We start from the raw sequence: 23148 nt of genomic DNA on the forward strand, positions 1-23148 counted from the left end.
TACTTGACCTTCCCCCCCACTTTTTTTTTTGCTTTGATAATAATGAATTGAATGTTTTCTATGAAAACACTAAAATGATAAATATCACCAGCACAGATAAGACAGTTATGGCAGGAATGTAGTACATTTGCCCTCTTTGTTCAAATACGAGTCTTCTTTTGCTGAGTATTTTATTTTTCCACTGAACCCAGTAGAAGCCTCAGAATCCTCCTCAACACAGCCTTCTAGGGAGACAGTACTATGTGGAGTTGGCATCATAATTATATCTATTTTTCATCTCTAATGTTGTGTCTGAGATGATGAGATCAAGTGCTTCTGACTGTCAGGAAGACAGATCATGGGAGATTATTCTAAGCCATCTGACGTAGTAAGCCAGACATAGGTACTTGCGGTATTCTCACCCTGTCCCCTCCAGCAAAAGCTGACATACCACTAATGAGAGTTTTTACTTCTAAATTGATGATCAGTTCACTTTGACTCAGTGTGTGGTGACTGCTTGTAAATGAATAATTCCCTTGAGTCTAATTAGGTTGGTTCTAGTCTACATGTTTCCTGTTGAGACTAGACCTGGCAGATCTCAAGAACATTTCTGTGAACTGGACACAAACTAATAAGGGAAACAGGAACAGCAGTCATGAGGATATGCACTGATTTTTCTCTCCTGCTCCTTCTTTGTTCCCAGAATCAGACGTTGCTGACTTTGATGGCCGAAGCTCACTTCTGTACAGGTTCAATCAGAAGTTGATGAGTACTCTCAAAGATGTGATCTCCCTGAAGTTCAAGAGCATGCAAGGAGATGGGGTCCTGTTCCATGGAGAAGGTCAGCGTGGAGACCACATCACCTTGGAACTCCAGAAGGGGAGGCTCTCCCTGCACCTCAACTTGGGTAGGCTCAGACTTCCCCTTCCAATGCCAAGGGATAGAGAGTCCCTTTACTCCACAGGTCACAGTGTCTGACACTTGCAGTGTATCTGGTGGAATTCACTGGAGCACAATCTAAGTAATATTGGTGGGGATATAAATGTTTAAGGCATATATAGCATTCTTTGACACAATATAACACTGATATGTAGGGAGAGTTGCAAATTCATTGTTATGTATTTATTGGCCTAACTACGTATTTATCCATTTAATTCTCTTAGTAACTCAAACTCTAAACAATCTTTCACAAGTTTAACTGTACACACATTTTATAAGGAGGCTTGTATATACACATTTTATAAGGAGGCTTGCTCAGAATTTATTCTATTAGGTACATTTAAGAAAGTTAAGTTTCAGAGGGAAAATGAAGGAGAAGCATTTTGGTTGCTCTGGGTTATTTTGTGTTGGGGAAGAGGGGACCATAAGTGTGAGGCAAAAAAATCTAAGTTTCTAGGCATTCCCATGTCTTTTTAAGGGAAACTATTTTCTTTAGGTGCCCTTGCTATACCAGGTTAAGTCCCAGACTCACCAGATTCCATTAAACTTAGTACAGAAGTACTCTTGCCTCCACACAGTTAGGACACAGCCTCCCACTGTGGGCTGGTGTCCATCAGGACCTGTTGCGCTACAGGCAGGTCACGTTCATTGTGACCAATTTCTTATCCCAGAGAAAGAGGAGAGAGGCCCAGCCCCCTGTACATGATCAAAGGCACTTCTGAAGGAAGGGTAAGTTGAGTGCAAAAGGCAGGAGCACAGTTCCCAAGGATGCAAACAAAAAAACAAAAGCAAAACAAAGCAAAACAAAACAAAAACGCTCTTCTATAGGAAAAAGAAAGAAAGGAAAAAAGAGATAAGCTGAAAAAAAAGTAAATGACTGTTTTTCGTAAGAATGACTCCCTGCTTCCCATCTGATATTTCCTAATATTAAAGGGAAAGGAAAATAGTTATCCTTTTGTCTTTACTATAAAATAGTAAAGAAGGAAAGAAATTGCAAAATGTAATTTGTAACATCAAGTTGCATGGAAGACTGACCAAAAAAAAGTTGCATGGAAAATTGACAAAAAAGTTAAATAAATTTTAGCAATTAGCTGAAGAGACATAAGAATGAATATTAGTGCCCCCAAACCAAACAATATAATTTTGAAGCATTTCTGAGGGTCTTCTTGGGGCCCCATGGTGACTGTAGGCAGGGATAGCAGAAAGAATCTCTAGATTTCAAATTAACTCAAAATTGACACCTAATATATTAGATTAAGTACACTCCAAAATACCTTTAAAAGTAGAATCTCACCTAGAAGAGAGTGGTAAAAAATTTTTGCTGGTAACCTCATTGGTTGTAATTACCATAACTAAAGAAGCAAGCATCAGAACTTTCTGAAGGCTGGGTGTCCAAATACTACACAAACATGCATCAATCCATTAACTCGTTTTCAGTTTTCCAGAAAGGAGATCAGATGAATGAAGCTGAGCATCCCAGTTACAAGTGGCTCACACAGCATTTTGAGTTGTGGGTAAAGTTGTTATTACTTATCAAGAGCAAAGCAGGTGTCTTCTACTGGTAACATTAAGAAATCTTTCAGTTACTACTGTTTAGATTCCCAATTCAGGTATGGCATTTCACATCCAAAACTCTGCTCCCACATACAAAATCTAATGTTGTAAACCAGATTCATTCATGGTGTGTATGGTAGAAATAGCATAGGTATGGTCATGTAACACGTTTTGTTTAGATTACAGATGTGCCATCAAATTATGTTATATTATTTTATTTTATTTATTATGTGATTTATTATGGTGAATGTCTTCTGAGCCTCAGTTTCCTTATTTCTAATCTGGGGCTAATGACTTGTCTTGCAGAGTATGGACATGAAAACCAAGAACACTATAAATACGTTTTCTATAGCAATGAGTAAACATGGACAAATGCCAAAAATAGAAGCTCAGTATTGCTCATGTATTCCAACAATATCTGAATGCCTCACCCTGAACTATGCTGGCTTTTCTGAACATAAATGGAATATTAAGATGAATAGCACCGACTCCTTGCTACAATACGTAGATGGCAGGATAAGTCTTTCTTCCCAGTTTCCGTCTTCTCTATATTTCCATCCATGGTGGTAATTAAGTAAAACCTTACTTGGTGAATGATTAAGTAGTAAGAATATATTTTAGCTATATTCTGCATAGTTTAAAAATGTCTTCATCCTTTTTATCTGTTTCTGCAGCTCTTCCTTTCTATCGGTTTACCACAGTTGAGTGTTTTCTGTACTTACCTGTTTGAAGCAGTCCCCTAGGATACTTCTTAAATAGCCTAAGTTTCTAGGTTCCTCTTCTAGAGAAACACTGCCACAGATTAGTACTTTAGCCCCTCCTACCTCATTACAGCTAGAAGATCTCTGGAAGCACTAAGCAAAGGGGAGTGATAATACCTTTGCTTTGCCCATAGTGGAAAATCTATTAATATAGGTTTTATAAGCACCAGAATAACACCTTGTTCATTTCTGCATCTCTAGCCTTTAGGAGAACCCCTTCCTAAAGTAGGTGCTTGAGGCAAATTGAGTACATTAGAAACAGGGTTTTCATCACAAATTTCATTATTCCTGTCGGGCTTGTTCACCTTCAAGTCTGCACTCCTGACTCCTCCATGATCCACCACTGTCTCTGACAATGGGGTATATTTACAGAGTATCCACAGTGTGGTTAGGTCCAGTCCAATCCTCAAGGAAGACTTATGGCATAAGTACATATTAGCCCCAGTTTACAGATATGAAATAGTAGGCTCAAAGAGGATAAATTACTTGTGCCATTTACACAGACTGTGGTTAGTGTAGCTACCATTACAATCTACTTATATCTAACCAGGTGTTTTGCTATTAATTTTAGATTATAAAATATATATCAGTTTTTAAAAAACTGAAAATAATATAAAAAAGGAAAAAAATCCAAATCCTACAACCTGATTATCTCTTTTACTAACATTTTAGTATCTTTTCAATATTTATCTTAGTTATTTATATGAATTATTTAAATATTATTTTAAAATACTGTTCTTTTCCTGTTGTCACATAGCCTCAAAGGGGAAAGAGTTTATGACATCCATGATCAGGTTTGTTCTGTTAAAAAAATGAATCAGAAAAGCAATAGAAATATAGGAGAGCTGAGAGACAGAAAGAGAGGCAGGATTCAAGTTAACGGGTTAAAGAATAGCGCTGGTCAAATAAAGAGAGTTTTGGGTTTTCCCTCTCCAATTTATATGGACATTTCAGCCATGTCTCCTTTAGTAACAATTCTTCATCTGCAATGTGTATTCATTTTCTAATCAGTTACTTGCAATTCAGAAATTCAGGCTAAGAGTGAAGAAGTCCAGCACCGTGGTCAGCTGCTCAGGATGGCTTTGTGGCTATACCTAGTGTTCTTTTCTAGTGATGCTCTTTGATGAGTATCCAATTTACATTACATAGTTACCCTAACCCTTACTGTGTCTGGCTTGGGTAGAGACAGTCCTACGGAGAAATTGAACTATGTGGTTCCTCTTTGCCTACTTTCTTAGAGTGGAACATTGGTATTTTCCCGGAACTACTAAATGGGAAAGATATTTCTTCTTTCAATCCATAAGGGGGTTAGACATGTTTCCTTTCTCACTTTTTACACATCTCATTCAAATTGCCAATGGTAGTCTGCCCTCTGCAGAATTACAATAGTCTGAACCCATTCCTGCAGGTAGAGAATCAAAGAGCGGAGATATTACGTGACAAGAGAACTGTTGTAAGAATGAAGAAGACATCAATAGTACATGCGGGTCACTCGTCCTTACAAGAGCCCAGTGTCTTTTGACTGAGGCAGGATGTTTATGCAATCCCCAATACATACGGCTGTAGTAAAGTGAGACTCAAGTGAGACTCCTAGAATAGAACAAACATCTGAGGAGCACCCGGGAGCTGAGTACAGGGTTCAGGCGCCAAAGCATGTGATTGCATAATCAACCATTGAGATGCCAGAGAAAGTTCTTTCCATTATCCAAAGAGTCAAATGAACATTCAATTTAGCTCTTTTGAAACTCAGGCATTTCAGTCAGCCAACTCACACATATTTATGGAATGTTTATCATGTTTCTCGAATTGTACTAAACACTATAAAAGTTTTTTCAGTTGCCATTTTTTGAGAGCCCACATTTAGGCATTGCATTAAACATTTAAAATACATATTTTATTTAAATTACACGACAATCCTACAATCTATATCCAAACCCATTAACAGATGAAGAACTGCTGGTCCGTGATTCCCAGTAAGTGGCTCAAGGTCACATAGCTGCATAGCTGTAGATATGGGATTATAGCCTTATCCAATCCTCCCCCAATTCTCTGATGTTAATCACTAGAATGTTATAAACTTTTACAAGACAAATAATAAAAATTACAAAACAATTCTAAAAAATGTTAAATATCAGGCAAACAATATGCATGTGTTAAGTTGTGAGAATGGAGAGATCAAAAAGGAACAGAGGGATCCAGGATCAACCTTGAGCAATCTGGAGATTTTATTATGGAGAGGGGAGAAAAACAGGCATTTCATTCAGAGAATCAATGGGATAAAATGCACCACATTTTTCATAAATTCTGTCATTATGTAATAAGAATAGGTAAAACAAGTACAGTAAATAAGGCACTGAATTCTGCACTGGGAGTTAAAAGTTGGATTTATCAGTATCTATATTCAAGAGGCTCTCAACCTAGTAAAATAGTTATTTCTACTTACCTTTTAGCTTGGTTATAGTAATTGGAAATTAAATAACTATGCATCATCAAAATCATGTAAGAAATGTATTAAGATAATGTTTGCGAAGATAGCAAAGTCACAGAAGATGGACACAAGTTAGACACCACAGTAGAGCAACAGCTCCTAAATCTGGAGAGTGTTTTTAGTCAATACGATTGAGAAATTTCTTAACAACTAAGGACATGTGTTTCATGCTTTAGAGAAACATAGAGACTTGCTCTGGATTGAAGGTCAAGTCCATTGAAATCATATTGTTTCCTGTCCGTTTCTTATTTTCTCCAGGGCTCTCACTTAGATACATAGGAGACCACTCACTAGCCTTGCATATTCCAAACAAAGTTGAAAGGGAGTACCTTTATAATACTGGCTGGGACAGGGAGGTGCAATTTTTCTCCTCATTCTGTGTCATGTCCTCCCTTCTTAGTGTTGCCCCATTTTACTTTTCTATAGCTCTCTGTTTTCCAATCCATTAAATTCCTTTGCAAACGAATGTCCTCCCTTCCTACTAAGCTACACAACTTACATGCGTATATGGGAGATACAGATAGTAAGAGCGTGAGAAATGAGGGAGAATGAGAGTATCCATTTTTCCACTAAAAGTAGTGGAGAGAGTTTTAGCTTTGGAGTCAAATAGAATTGGGTTGTAACCCCAATTCTTTGAGTCCTTAGGTAAATCTTCTGGCTTCTTGGAGAGTAACCTTTCTGCAGGGTTATTATGGTCACGAATAATTAGAACAACATATGTGAAGTGTTTAACTTGTGTGAGAAGCTTAAGAAATACAAGTGAATATCGGTGTTGATAATCTGACAAATTAAAGGTGGGTGGAAAAGTTGATTCTGATGATCTGATAGAGGCAGTCATGAGGGAATTCACATGAGTGGCCACCTGTTTTATCAATAGTGAATCAAACCCTTTTCAAGAATGACTTTTTTTTTTTTTTTTTTTGCTCAAATACAATCTTAAACACGAGAGTTCCCATCCCCTTTTTCCCAGGCTGTCTGAAATTCACAGATTACGAAAGTTAAAGTGGTATCCATGTTTGAACAGTTAAGATAAGACCTAGCAAGAAGATTTAATCAAACAAGGCATTTGGGTGAAAACAGTGCCACATGCATGCCCTTTACCAGAAAATGTGAGTTCTAAGTAAGGGTGAAAGAATTGGCATGCGTATCCACAGCATCTTGAGGTGGAGGGAGAATAAATAGGTAAAGTTAAACATGTTTTGCAAACATTTCAAGCTTCCTATAAAAATTGTTGTATTTCTTAAGGCCTTGGGTAGTATATATATTATTTCATTTTAACTATATTTTAAACCACATGAAACAAGTTTTATTTCATTAGAAATAATTTTTTTTTTTTTTTTTTTTTTTTTTTTTTTTTTTTTTTGAGACGGAGTCTCACTCTGTCCCCAGGCTGGAGTGCAGTGGCCGGATCTCAGCTCACTGCAAGCTCCGCCTCCCGGGTTTAGGCCATTCTCCTGCCTCAGCCTCCCGAGTAGCTGGGAATACAGGCGCCCGCCACCTCGCCCGGCTAATTTTTTGTATTTTTTAGTAGAGACGGGGTTTCACCGTGTTAGCCAGGATGGTCTCGATCTCCTGACCTCATGATCCGCCCATCTCAGCCTCCCAAAGTGCTGGGATTACAGGCTTGAGCCACCGTGCCCGGCCAGAAATAATTATTTCCCTTTTCTATTTCTGATCCCAAAGTTAGTTTCTGTCTAGTTTTATTGTTTTTGTCCTTCACAATTGCCCATGAAAACTTTTATCTTTGTCTTAAGAAATTAGAAACTAGTTAAAACTAGTAATTGAACCTCAAATGCCACTGAGATAAAACTTAAAATCGATATTCTAAGATTTTAAGAATGACAATTTCTTGAGAATTAAGTGTTTTGTGATCTCTAATAATGGAAATTTCTATGGAAAACGAAACGTTTCTGAGGACTACCATCCTACTCTTCTCATAAATACAATTCTAAACATCCTTTTATAATGAAGAGCAGAAATTTTCTTTTCCCAATTTTTTAACCAAACCAAGTTTCACTAAACTTGTTTTGATATAAGATATTTGAGTGTTGGTATATAATAACTATATAATGGAGAAGGAGTGATGAGATTTATCCATAGGTGCTCCTTTTTGGTTAATTAATAAGTAACTTGTAATTCCCAAGAGATTCAATAATTACACATCTGTGATATATAGTCTTCAACAAATATACTATGCAGTGTCAGGATTGTGTTTTTAATTAAGTTTATTTTTCTCATTATCCAAAATAGTTATGCTCACTCTAAAATACAGAGAAAAGAAAAAAAAACGATTGTGGTAAATGCATTATTCAATTTTACCCACACATAGTGCTTATTTGTGCCTTTTCCAGACTTGTATTTAGTCTATATTTTGTACGTTTGTCTTCTGCTCATGTATATTTTAAATCAGTATAGTCTAATTATTGAGTATTCTATTTATTAAATATTACTTTTAATGTTATCAAAAAGGGCAGTCACAACTTTTGAAATAATGTATTTTATAAATATTTTGATGGCTATTTAATATAATACTTCATCCAGTGAGTCTACCTAAATGTACTCAGATTTTTTTCTCCTTCCAAATTATTGCATATTATATGCAATTTTTAAATCACTAGCCACTTAAAAATTTTTCCACAACATTTCAGCTTGCTTTATTAGAATACATTTACAGAAAGTGGTTTACTAGGCAAAAAGTTGTGAACATTAGTTTAAGTCCCTTGATACTAACTGAAATGTTTTTCCATAAAATTGGTGGGACTCAATTTTGCATTATCTTTGGGCATATATATACATATACACACACACACACACTAAGTAAATGAACAATGTAAACAAGGGCATATATATATATGTATCTTTGGGCATATATATATATGCACAAAGTAAATGAAAAATGTAAACAAGGAGCAATGCTAATCCACTTTTGAGAAAAGGTCAACAAATTGCTCTAAGTATTCATAAAAATTTCATGAGCTACTTTGCATAAAATGATAAGTGTGTTAATTAAGTTTGTGGTTTCATTAGATGCAGTAAATGAAAGGTAGTCACTATTTATTTAAGAAGAAGTACTTTTATTTTCCTAAAGTCTTAAAATTATAAGAAACAGAATTGTTGGATGCAATGAGAGTAGCAAACTTTCTGAGCCAAAGTTAAGACCCAGGAGAGAAAGGACTGACATTAAACCTTGAAGAGGGTAAAGGTAAGGTTACTGATGCTGGCTCTGCTTCCCACTCTTCTACACCATGGAGATGTTCCTGTCCATTGAGATGGTGGTGATGATGGTGTCAGTGGATGCAAGAAGGGTACAGTGAGCAACAACCAACATAACCTACTACTGGAAGCTTTAGGATTTGAAGATCCAAATCATGTACTTAGATTGCCTTGATCCAGTCAACATAACAAATATCCAATTTACTAGTGTTCTCCTGCCATTTGAAAGTTATACAATCTATTTCACTAACTAAGACCACTCAAGGATTTTAAAATAGTGGAACTGAGACAATTTGGTAGCCATCTCAAAACATAAAGGTAGAACTGTGTCTCATACAGTATATCAGCAAAAATCTCAGTGGAAAGGAAGTAGAGAAAACTAGAAGAATTCGTCAGTGATCTCAGAATAAGGAGAACCATTTAAACTATGATACAAATCCAGAATTAATAAGAAAAATGATGGATTTGTTCCCAATGCACAAATACCTGAGTAGTGAATTTAAAAAATCAAACAAACAAAAACAGAAAAACAACATCAAAAAACAAATAAAGAAAGGCAAAAAGATATTTTCAAAATTCATATCACAGGCAAAATATAGGAAGAGACAGTTCAAAGAAAAGGAAATAAAACTAAAAAGATTTTCCACCTCATTCTTATTAAAATAAATGCATATTAAAATTACTCAGAAATACACTTTTTTAACCTACCAGGCAGGCAAAAATTTAACGCTAGACCATCTGTTGTTGACAAGCCTGTGGTAAAGGCACTCCTAGGCATTTAAATAGGCACGGTCTTTATATAGGACATTTTGGCAGCATTTGTCAAAATTGCCAACGTGAAAGCCTTTGTCCTCCAATTCTTCATCTAAGAATGAATGCTACAAATATGCTTGTGCCCAAGCAAGATATTGTCCACATAATAAAGTATTTCAACAGTTTTAGAGATCTAAAGTAAGTAGAAACATCTAAATTTGTATCACTAAGAGCTCATTAAGTGAAATATGATATGTTCTATATATCATATATATGATCATATATAATTATGTATCATATTACATGTATATAGATCATATATATTATATGTATACGTATTAGAGCATGGAATACTATGCAGTTATAAAAAGGATGGGAAAGCTCTTTATATTTTGATAAAGATTTTCAGGATAGATTAAATAAAAATAGAAAGTTGGAGATAAATGCACATTGTATTTTACCATCAGGGTAAAAAATTAAATGAGTAGAAATAAAGAAAATCTATGTTTGCTGCTTGCATACACCTAATATTTTTCTGGAAGCACGAGCAAGATGTTAACAGCAGTGATTACCTGGGGCTATGGAAGATGAGCAGATGGAGGAAGTGAGGAAGGGAGGGAGGGCGGGTGTGTTACTATACCCAAAGTTACATAAAAAATAAAATCAGTTTGACTGATTCATAATATTGATAAAATTTATCTTGTGAAGCAGGATTGTGTGGAAAATATTAAAATATTTTATTTTAATCATTATTATTATTGGCTCTATTAAAGAACTCACGAGATCATTAAAGACACAAACAGCACATAGAACAAACAAGTTGGAGAAACGGTGTAATTCCTTGCCCTGTTTTTTGTGGTTGTTGGTGGTGGTGGTTTTGTGTGTGTGTGTTTGTGTGTGTGTGATGTATAATGAGTTTAAATTTTCAAATGTTTAGAATTTGGACTTATTAATAAATTATTGTTCAATGCCTTTCTTATTTTAAGAAAAAAATGAGATGTAGCTCAATTTCAAAGTGAAAACTCCAATATTAAATCTACCTGCCTTGTTACATCTAGAACTGACAGTTTATAAAGCATAAAGTTTCCTTCAGCCAATGTTAGCTCCTGAATCATTTCATCTTACAAATAAAAACTGTGTGTGGGGTGGCGGTGGTGGTGTTCTTTATTCTATTTCCATCAGCTGGAGGCCACCTCCTGCCACGCCTCATCATTACTTGGATCCTATTCTTCCTGTTCTCTTCTCGCCTGAGCCTTGTTATGCCCCATCTATCCAGATTATGGCCAATCTTATAGCCAGTCTTACCTTCTAATCCAATTCCCACACAGCTGCCAAAATAACCTTTCTTAAAAGTAATCTGCTGGCCGGGCATGGTGGCTCACACCTATAATCCCACCACTTTGGGAGGCAGGGGCGGCGGATCACTTGAGGTCAGGAGTTGGAGACGAGCCTGGTCAACATGGTGAAAACCCGTTTCCACCAAAAACATAAAAAATTTGCCTCGTGTGGTGGCCCCCGCCTGTAATCCCAGCTACTCTGGAGGCTGAGGCAGGAGAATCACTTGAACCTGGGAGGCAAGGGTTGCAGTGAGCCCAGATCGTGCCATTGTACTCGCTCCAGCCTGGATGACACAGGGAGACTGCATCTCAAAAACAACAACAACAACAACAACAAAAATACCCACCAACCAACCAAACAAACAAAAAAACACAGTAATCTGCATTAGTAACCTCTGCCTACTCAACGTTCCATTTCTTAAAAAAGAGGTAAACCGTGTAACCTAGCATACAAAGTCCTGGATAATGGGATCCAGGCTGACGAGCTCCTGGCACTCAGCCGCTGGAAGTCTTGGGCCATGCTCCCCTACATTTCTAACCCTGGCTGCTGCTTCTCCTGGCCTTGCAACCATGCTCCTCCTTCCCTCATGTTTCAACCTGTCTCTGCTGCATAAGGAGGGTTTCATAGCACCACACTCTGCATTTCCATGGCTCTGTGCACTAAGTGCTGGAAACCTGCATATGTTTTATAGATTTATTTGATTAGCATCTCTACACTAAGACCTTCAGAGAGGACAGTATACCTTTAAACTCCGTGTCTCCTTGATACATTACCTGTCACTGTGCCCAGCTCAGGTAGATCACAATACCTTTCTTTTCTTTTTTAGATGGAGTTTTGCTCTTGTGGCCTGGCCCAGGCTGGAGTGCAATGGTGTGATCTCAGCTCACTGCAACCTCCACCTCACAGGTTCAAGTGATTCTCCTGCCTGAGCCTCCCAAGTAGCTGGGATTACAGGCACCTGTCACCTTGCCTGGCTAATTTTTTTGTTTTGTTTTGTTTTGTTTGTTTTTTTAGTAGAGATGAGATTTCACCACATTGACCAGGCTGGTCTCAAACTCCTGACCTCAAGTGATCTGCCTGCCTTGGCCTCCCAAAGTGGTGGGATTACAGGTGTGAGCCACCACAGCTGACTCACAATACCTTTCCATAGGGGAAAGAAAGGGAGGGAGAAAAAATGAAAACATCTTTTAATTCATCAGCGTAATCCATCAAAGAATGAAAACTAAGAAGCTGTGCAACAAACAGTGAATAAACCCATGAAACCAACTCAGCTATTAATTCACCAGCTTCACTTTTCTAATTACAATGAGTTTGATGCCCCCAGCCCTATAGGAAGCATCCAAGTTACTCAGTGAAGGGAATGGTGCTTTGGGCGGTTTTGGAGGTGGGAGTGAGCAGCCTTCGGGGAAGTGGCGGCTCCTGCCTGCTGAACATCACACCGTTGAACAGGCTGCTGCAGCTGTACTGGAGAAAACACTTCCCAAGAGGGAGGAGAGAGACATTTAGCTTTCAGTTACTAAGGGACTTAATATATAAAATGTTGCAAAAATTGAAAATGTCTATATACACAAACGTTAGTTCTATTTAATTGTTCATTTTGCTAAGGTTGAAGCAATTTCCGTGGGGGAAGATAGAAGCTGTAATCTTTTTGGTAGAAGGGTATGGCCAGGGACTTCCATAAAAATGAGAGAGAAGGAGGGGGAGGGAGAACCAGGCAGTTGGATTGCAAAGCATGCCTTTCCAGCTGTATCTCTCATGTCTTCTCAAGGGGGTCTTGCAAACTCAACAGAAGCTCAATCATCAACAGTATGACTTGAGCCATGATCCATAGCTGTGGTCAAAGTAAAAAGGATGAGGCAGACCTCCATTCAAGTCCTGACTGTACCTGAGGCATGCATGCCTCATCTCCCTGAGCCTCAAGGTTCCTATTTGTCAAATGGAGATGATAATTTTCCCTTAGAGGATTAAAGATGAAGGCTATTTCTTCCTAAGTGCCCTGCATACGGTAGGTACTCAGCCATGGCATATGGGATGATTACTTCCTTGCCGCTGCTTTTGCCCAGAAACTTACTAGCTGTCTTCCCTTTACGTATCCCAGCTTTACTCCTCCTCCTAGGCACAGCTCCTAATTGGCTTTCTCCACTCAAGAACCATTCAAACTCAAAGAATATTCATTCTTTCTAAAAACAAAATCCCCATTTTCCATCATATTTATGTAGCCATAAGGACATAGTTCCTTTTATTATTTATTTTTTCAAGTCTTGAAAACATGCCCTATTTTGTCTGGAAGGAGGTATGCATATTGAATTTGATTCTGGAATCTGTGGGCAAAGCCTGTTATTACTTCCCAGGTCCAGCACAGTTCCTGGTCCGTAGGGAGACATCATTCTTTGCCTTTAGAACAGAGATAGCTGCCTTTGCTTGTGGAGCATTCTGGTGTGCAAAGCTGCCCTTGGACACAGACATCATCCTGCCTTCCTCCCCTCTTCACAGATGACAGCAAAGCGCGGCTCAGCAGCAGCCTGCCCTCTGCCACCCTGGGCAGCCTCCTGGATGACCAGCACTGGCACTCGGTCCTCATCGAGCGGGTGGGCAAGCAGGTGAACTTCACGGTGGACAAGCACACACAGCACTTCCGCACCAAGGGCGAGACGGATGCCTTAGACATTGACTATGAGGTGAGTTGATCATCCCTGCACCTCCCAGGCCCCTTGCTTCAATGAACGCAGCAAGATAATCAGTGAGCAGAGCAACTGAGAGAAGTGGTGGGGCACTGAGGAGTCTTACCCTGGGACTTACTTCCTCCATCTATGCCAGATAGTCTACAAGGAAAGGCGTGCAGCCAGAGAATCTGACCAGTGAGGGAGTGAGGGTTCAACCACAAGATAGCAGGTGTGTGCATTTTAAAGTCAGCAGGTCTCCTCATTTTTTATTTTTATTTTTTTTTCTGCTTGTAACCTTTCTGTGCCACTGCCTAGTCCCTTGGTTATGTACCTCCTCAAAAAAAAAAAGACTTCAGTTATCTGTGGTGATGAAAGATATTTAAATTATAAACAAAACCCATGGAATCTAAAACCTGCAGTCAAGACACTACCCTTTGACTTTCACTCTTCCGATGCAAACTTTTGACTAATACCATAGTGAGCTGTTTCTTCCCTGCTGTCTTGTAGAAGAGGTACGGTGAAATGCACCAATTCTACAATACAAAGAAAGTTGCACAAAGCTCTGCAAACTGGCAGCCAAGAGTTCGCCATTTTTGCTAGTAGTTCAGTTCAAGGAATGCGTATTGTGCCCCTGCTGTACACCAGGCTCTGCTGGGCCATAAATATTCAGTCTCTGAGTTGGAGAAACTGAGATAAGCCCTTGCAGAACAAGGAGGTAAAGGCTACAGTGGATGAAGCCCCTGTCACTGAAGGTTTGGAATATAGAAATTTTATATTTATATAGGAAACGGGACATTTAATTCAACCTTGAAAAATAGCAGAAGTTTTCTAGCAGGAGAAGCTGCTAAGTCTTGAAAGAATAGGGTGAAAAGATTGGGGAGGCATGACAGAGCGTGGTTTAAAAAATGTCAAACAGTCCAGTATTTATGGAATTCAAAAGAATGGGCCATCAGTGGTGTGTTTGAGTCAGCTTCTTACCAGTTTATGAGTTTCAAGTTGTAGATTTTCAGAAATTTTTGTGAGCTCTTGGTTAACCTAGCCATTATTAAAAATTAAGTTGGCTGGGCGTGGTGGTTCACGCCTGTAATCTCAGCCCTTTGGGAAGCTGAGACCAGCAGATCATGAGGTTGGGAGATAGAGACCATCCTGGTTAACATGATAAAACCCCGTCCTTACCAAAAACACAAAAAATTTGCCAGGCGTGGTGGTGGGTGCCTGTAGTCTCTCATACTTGGGTGACTGAGTCAGGAGAATCGCTTGAAACCAGGAGGCGGAGCTTGCAGTGAACCTAGATTGTGCCACTGCACTCCAGCCCGGGAGACAGAGCGAGACTCCGTCTTAAAAATACTACTACTAATAATTAAGTTATATAAACGTGAAATTAGTTTTAAAAGCTAATAAACTCATTGATTTCTAATTATTTCACTATATTATATTGATTTGCTGTCTCTTTTAACCAAAGGTGCTCTGGAGGAATTGCATGACTATTCTATCTGTGTTGTGGGGATACTGTATGTTGGGCTGCGACCACACAGCTCTCCCCAATTCCATGTTCAGTGAAATCCCTTTGACAGCTTGAAGTCTACCATAGTGGAAATACTTATACCACAGAGGTTGACATACATTACAAATCAGGGACTGCTTTATTGTTTTGAGGATTGTCTAAACCAGGGGTCCGAAAACTACCTGGCTTGTCTGGCTTGAGGCCTATTATTTTATGATGCGTGAGTTAAGACTAATTTTTACATTTTTAAAGGGTTGTAAAGGAAATAAAGAAATCTTTCAAAAAGAATATATGACAGAGACTTTATGTGCTACAGATAAAATCATTCAACAAAAGTCAGCAAAAGCATTCTATAAAACTCAGCTGGTTGTACAGAACTGACAATAATAGATTATTGCATATTTTATCATTATTCATAAATTGTGTGCTACACATTGTTAATATCATTAAAATAATCTTATGTTTGGATACACAGTCATGGCACACCGACACATACATACCTGTGTGTGTGTGTGTGTGTTCCTGTGTCCCACCCTGGACAGCCTGCTAGGAGACAATTTCAATCACTAGTGGGATAGATAATCGAATGGTGGAGGTGGAGATGAATAATTGAAAAATCGGGACTTATTTTTTCAGTCACTATCATGAGAATAAGAGAGCTCTTTTGATCTTAACCTTAGTTTAGTAGACTGTGGATAAAATATGCCATTCATTAACTTCAAAAAAGAATTTGTCGCTCTTTGACTCAGAATACAAGATAACAGGTGGATATTTTTGAGTTGCTGAAAACTAGAAATCTGTGAATATCAATCACTCTCCTTTGTCGACTTGTTTAATTGATTGACAAAAGAAAGAACACACTCAATATTGGAACCACCTAAAAGAAAAGAGATCTCTTTTATAAACTCAAAGACAACAACAGCAGCAGCAAAAAAAAAAAAAACCTGTAAAATCATCTCGTCATTCCCCCCACATACGTTCCCTTTAATGTCCCAGAAGATGGTTCTAAAATTCACTCTGTTGCCAGATCTAACGTTTATTACAAGCCCATGTCTGCTTATTTTTTGTCTCTTGTGTATGGAATCTGTATGAAATCACAGCCGAGTGACATTACAGTGAAAGTCAGCATTTAGGGAAATGAAATCCGATGAAGCTGGAACTGATTTCTTCAGGGCGTGCACGAAATATCTTGGTGCCTTATAAAATGTGCTCCCTAGGAAAGAGACACCTTGAAACGTCCCTCCGAAGCAACCTCTGCTTTAGGGAATTCAAGTCTTCTCCAGATTGTTCAGCCAGCTTGCTCCAATGATCATAAAAGAAGACAGATTGGTTGTAATAGTGGCGTTTGACATTAGCTGTACTGGAAGACAAGAGTTATGTGTCGGGAGAAGCCTCCAGCCTTTGAAGATTCACTCCGGAGTCTGTGTGGAGATGAAGGGACCCTGGTGTAGAAACCCTGTGTTCTACTTACCACATGACCACTAACTGGCTGTGTAAACCTGGAAAATAAAAATTTCTAACTTCAGTCATCCAGAAGCAAAATTCACACCCCTGTTGGAAGGAATGGAGCTAAACAGGATATATAAATCTAAGGTCTATTTTATCACAATGTTGCATATCAGTTAGAATCTACATTGATTTGCTTTCTGCCATGCACCCATATGTGCACAAATGAGGCCTGGATATCACCAGCTAGAGGATGACAGTCATGTCTTTGTGTGCCAATGACTAATTTTTGGAGCATGTACTACTCTGATACATACTTCTGTACCCTATCTAATTTCATACCAAAGCAAATACAATTATTCAAACCTATGTTTCTTTTCACTCTTTACCATGATGTGGTAATAATGGCAAGAAAAGGTAGTAGCTTTCATTCCTCAGCTTATAGTACCTTAGGGATATCAATCAAATGACACAATGACTTTCTGTAAAGCAACTAGGGTGAACTTTGCTGCACTAAGATGTCTGCAGTGGTCTGTTTCCCTTCCTGCCCAGAAAGCAAACAGACAAGAGCTCACAGAATCTGCTGTCAAAAAAAAAAAAAAGAGGCAGAATGTGATCCTTTACTTCTCATTAGAATGTCTTCTCAGTTTACATCACTTAACCCATGTTACTTCTCCAAATGCTGCGAGAGAAAGACTGTAGCAGCTCAGTTTACTTCCAGCCTGGAGCAGAAGGGCTTGAGAAAAAAGATATTTTTAGGACTTTAGAAAAAATAGTTCTTTTCTAACATTTTTGTAATCCAAGAAGTCTTTTCTTATCAAGACTGTTCAGTAATCTTGTTTTACATAGCTATTTTGTAAGCTCTTAAACTGTTGAAAACATATTTGAAAAATATATATGATTTAGGAGTCAGGCGCGGTGGTTTTTCTGTAGTCCCAGCTACTTGGGAGACTGAGGAGGGAGGATGGCTTGAACGCAGTTTGAGGCTGCAGTGAGCTATGATAGCACCGCTGCACTCCAGCGTGAGTAGCAGAATAAAACCCTGTTTCTTTAAAAAAATATATATACACATACACACACATATAATGTATATATGTACACACAAATACGTAATGTGTATATATACACACATACATATTTGATTTATATATTATCACTTAATAGATACTGAAAAGGCATTTTACAAAGTACAAAATATATTTTCAATGAAAATTCTTAGTCAAAAAAACAAACAAAAAATTAGATTGAACTGAACATTTTAAAATACATAGATGTTTAATGTCTAAGAATAAGTTTCACAGAAGTTTTAAATAGGGATTATATTTTTTAAACGTAAGAGTGTTGGAGATTCTTCTAGGAATGGCATAAAATCCAGCAACTTGGAACTAAAACATATACAAAATTTTGTCTATGTAAAATTTTTGAAAACCATGTGACTGTTCACCAAAAAAAAAAAAAAAAAAAAAAAAAAAAAAAAAAAAAAAACTATATAATCACCCTCCCAAGAACTTTAAAAAGTACTTCAAAAAAAAAAAAAAATCATACTTTTGAGGCAGGGCTAAATTGCACTTCCCACTTGGACAGGCAGAACAGCGAGTGGAGGCTCGCATCATGAACTTTTGCTCCAGAAAGACTGCAGGAATACATTACGAAAGCCCAGAGGACCCACAGACCCTCCAAAGGAAGCGGACTGCTCCTGCAGGACCCAGGAGACACCCCAAATACTGCGAGTGCCCAAACTGTGGCGGGAAAGGGAGATCATCCCACACAAGAGGGATCATCTGCCCCTGAACACAAACCCCCACTGGGGAACCCGAAGGTCTAGACTACAGGAGAAGATTCTGACCTTACTTGGAGCTCATTGAATTTAGAAAGCTGAGCAAAATGCCCAAATGAAGCAGCAGGAAAATCCCTGTAGGCTTGCTGAGTCAATTGCTGCCTTGCTTCGCAGTGGACCTTCAGGAGGGCTACGAGAGACACTTAGAAAAGGCCATAGGGAGAAGGAAATCTCTAGCTGAACTTCGTAACAATCTGAACCCACTGAGAAGTCTCCTGGCCAGAATGCAAGGGAGGGCATGAATCCAGTGTCCAGACTCCACAGGTAGGGGAAGCAGGAAAGCCCTACTTACTTTTGCAGCTGGGAGGTGGGTGGCCTGGGAGAAGTTCACAACCCTGCTTTCCCACTGCTTGGAAACACACTTGGTGCTGTTGAGGGTGGGGCGCATTGAGAGTGAGACCAGCACTTTGTGTTGCATGGGAGCTGGGTGAAGCCTGTGACTGCCAGCCTTGCCCACTTCCCTGACAACCTGCATGACACAGCAAAGGCACCCACAATCCTCCTAGGAACATAACTTCATTGACCTGGGAACCTCACCCCCATCCTCCACAGCAGTTGCAGCAAGACCTGCCCAAGTAGAGTCTGAGTTCAGACATGCCTAGCCCTTCCCCTATCTAATGGTCATTCTCTACCCACCCTGGTAAATGAAGACAAAGAGCATATACTCTTGGGAGTTCTGGGGCCCTGGCCACCACCTGTTCCTCCCCATGCTACCATAGCTGATGCTCTCTTGAAAATGCCAGCTCCCAGGAGGAGGCCAATGAGAACAAAAATAGTGCATTAATCAAACAAAGCTACAGACCCTCACAGAGTCCATTTCACCCTCCTACAACCTCCACTGGAGCAGATGCCCATATCCATGGCTGAGAGACCCACAGACAGTTCTATGCAGACAGCCCTCAGTACCAGCCCAGAGCCTGATAGACTTGGTGGGTGGCCAGATCCAGAAGAGAGATAACAATCACTACAGCTCGGCTCTCAGAAAGCCACATCCCTAGGAAAAGAAGGAGAGTACTACATCAAGGAAACACCCAGTGGAACATAATGAACTGTACAACAGCCTTGTGTCCTAGACCTTCCCTCTTACATAGACTACCCAAATGAGAAGGAATCAGAAAACCAACTCTGGTAATATGACAAAACTAGGTTCTTTAACACCTCTCCCAAAATTACAGTAGCTTTCTGGCAATGGATCCAAACCAAGAAGAAATTCCTGATTTACCTAAAAAATAATTCAGAAAGTTAGGTATTAAGCTAATCAGTGAGGCACCAGAGAAAGTTGAAGCCTGATGTAAGGAAACGAAAAAAAATCATATGAGAAGTGAAGGGAGAAATAGTCAGTGAAATAAATAACAAATAAAAAACAATAAAAACTTTCAGAATCAACACAAAATGCTCTCAAAATTCTCAACAATAGAATGAAACGAGTAGCAGAAAGAGCTTCGGAGCTCAGAGACAAGGTTTTTGAATAAACCCAATCCAACAAAGAGAAAAGAATAACAAAATATGAATAAATCCTTCATGAAATCTGGGATTATGTTAAACAATCAAACCAAGAATAATTGGCATTCCCAAGGAAGAAGAGAAATCTAAATGTTTGAGAGAGTAATCAAGGAAAACTTTCCTGGCCTTGCTAGAGAATCCAAATACAGGAAGTTCAAAGAATGCCTGGGAAATTCATCGCCAAAAAATTATTGCCTAGACACATTGTCATCAGGTTGTCTAAAGTTAAGATGAAGGAAAGAATCTTAAGAGCCATGAGGCAAAAACACTAGGTAACCTATAAAGGAAAACCTATCAGATTAACAGCAGATTTCTCAGCAGAAATCCTACAAGCTAGAACGGATTGGGCCTTATCTTCAACCTCCACAAACAAAACAATTATCAGCCAAGAATTTTGTACCCAGCAAAACTAAGCTTTATAAATGAAGGAAAGACACAGTCTTTTTCAGACAAACAAATGCTGAGAGAATTGGCCACTACCAAGCCTGCACCATAAGAACTGCTAAAAGGAGCTCTAAATCTTGAAACAAATCCTGGAAACATGTCAAAACAGAGCCTCTTTAAAGCATAAATCTCACAGGACCTGCAAAACAAAAAATACAGTTAAAAAAACAAAAACAAAAAACAGGGTGTACAGGCAACAAATAGCACGATGAATGGAATGTTATCCCACATCTGAATACTGACATTGAATATAAATGGCCTAAATGCTCCACTTAAAAGATAAAGAATTGCAGAATGGATAAGAGTTCACCAACCATCTGCTGCCTTCAAGAGACACATCTAACATATAAGGACTCACATAAACTTAAAGTAAAGGGATGGAAAAAGACGTCCCATGAAAATGGACAACAAAAGTGAGCAGGGGTAGCTATTCTTATATCAGACCAAACAAACTTTAAAGCAACAGCAGTTAAAAAAGACAAAGAGGGTCCTTATATAATGATAAAAGGCCTTGTCCAACAGGGAATTATCACAATCCTAAATATATATTCACCTAAGTCTGGAGATCCCAAATTTGTAAAACAATCCCTACTAGACCTAAGTTATAGACAGCAACTAAATAATAGTGGGGGACTTTAATACTCCACTGACAGCACTAGAAAGGTAGTCAAGACAGAAAGTCAAGAAAGAAACAATGGATTTAAACTACACCCTGGAAAAAATGAACTTAACAGATATTTACAGAACATTCCACCCAATAACCACAGACATTCTATTTAACAGTGCATAGAATGTTCTCCAACATAGAGGAAATGATAGGCCACAAAATGAACCTCAATAAATTCAAGAAAACTGAAATTATATCAAACACTTGCTCAGACCATGGGGGAATAAATCTGAAAATCAATGCCAAAAGGAACCTTCAAAATGATGCAAATACATGGAAATTAAATAACTTGCTCCTGAATGATCATTCAGTCAAAAATGAAATCAAGATGGAAATTAAAAAGTATTTTGAACTGAATAAATGACATTTGTGACACAACCTATCAACACCTCTGGGATACAGCGAAAGCAGTGCTAAGAGGAAAGTTCACAGCCCTAAATGCCTACATCAAAAGTCTGAAAGAGCACAAGCAAACAATCTAAGGTCGTACCTCAAGGAACTAGAGAAACAAGAACAAACTCAACTGAAATCCAGCAGAAGAAAGGAAATAATCAAGATCAGAGAAAAAGTAAATGAAATGGAATTTTAAAAATACAAAAGATAAATGAAACAAAAAACTGGTTCTTTGAAAAGATAAATAAAATTTATAGACTATTAGCAAGATTAACCAAAAAAAAGAAGAGAAAAAATCCAAATAAGCTCTATTAGAATTGAAACAAGAGATATTACAACTGACACCACAGAAATACAAAAGATAATTAAAGACTATTATAAACACCTTTATGCACATAAACTAAAAATCCCAGAGGAGACGGATAAATTCCTGGAAAGATACAACCTTCCTAGCTTACATCAGGAAGAATTAGATACTCTGAACAGACCAATAACAACCAGCAAGATTGAAATGGTAATCAAAAATTACCAAAAAACAAGTCCAAGACCAGACAGATTCACAGCAGAATTCTACCATACATTCAAAGAAGAATTGATACCAATCCTATTGACACTAATCCACAAGATAGAGAAAGAAAGAACCCTCCCTAAGTCATTCTATGAAGCCAATATCACTCCAATACCAAAACCAGGAAAGGACTTAACCAAAAAGAAAACTACTGACCAACATCCCTGATGAACACAGATGCAAAAATCCTTAACTAAACACTAGCTAAACAAATCCAACAACATATCAAAACAATAATCCACCATGATCAAATAGGATTCATACCAGGGATGCAGGGATGGTTTAACATACTCAAGTCAATAAATATTATACACCACATAAACAGAATAAAAAACCAAAACCACATGGTCATCTCAAAAGATCAGAAAAAGCATTTGGCAAAATCCAGCATCTTTTTATGATTAAAACTCTCAGCAAAATTGGCATGCAAGGGACATACTTCAATGTAATAAACGTCATCTGTGACAAGCCCACAGGCAACATAATACTGAGTGAGGAAAAGCTGAAAGCATTCCCTCTGAGAAATGGAACAAGACAAGGATGCCCACTCTCACCACTCCTCTTCAACATAATGCTGGAAGTCCTAGCCAGAGCAATAAGACAGGAGAAAGAAATGAAGGGCATCCAAATCAGTAAAGAGGAAGTCAAAATTGTAGCTGTTTGCTGATGTTATGATTGTTTACCTAGAAAACCCTAAAGACTTATCTAGAAGCTCCTAGAAATGATAAAATAATTTAGCAAAATTTCTGGATACAAAATCAATGTAGCTCTTCTATACACCAACAGTGACCAAGCTGAGAATCACATCAAGAGCTCAACCTCTTTAACAATAGCTGCAATAAATAAATAAATAAAATACTTAGGAATATACCTAATCAAGGAGGTGAAAGACCTTTACAAGAAAAACTACAAACACTGCTGAAAGAAATGATAGATGACACAAAAATGAAAACACTTCTCATGCTCATGAGTGGGTAGAATCAATATTGTGAAAATGATCATACTGCCAAGTTACATACAAATTCAACACAATCCTCATCAAAATACCACCATCACTCTTCACAGAATTAGAAAAAACAATTCTAAAATTCATATGGA

The 23148-nt window shown here is 38.2% G+C and overlaps 1 protein-coding gene across 1 annotated transcript in view; it reads left to right on the plus strand.

The window, feature by feature from the left end:
• CNTNAP5 (contactin associated protein family member 5) overlaps positions 1-23148 on the plus strand; it is an 862050-nt gene that overhangs the window by 384714 nt on the left and 454188 nt on the right. Inside the window, exons 5-6 of the mRNA XM_050752523.1 lie at positions 683-886; positions 13519-13703. Of these exons, the coding sequence (XP_050608480.1) occupies positions 683-886; positions 13519-13703 (389 nt within the window). The remainder of the gene's footprint in view (positions 1-682; positions 887-13518; positions 13704-23148) is intronic.

This window comes from Macaca thibetana, chromosome 12, assembly GCF_024542745.1.
Source record: "Macaca thibetana thibetana isolate TM-01 chromosome 12, ASM2454274v1, whole genome shotgun sequence".
Lineage (NCBI taxonomy): Eukaryota > Metazoa > Chordata > Mammalia > Primates > Cercopithecidae > Macaca > Macaca thibetana.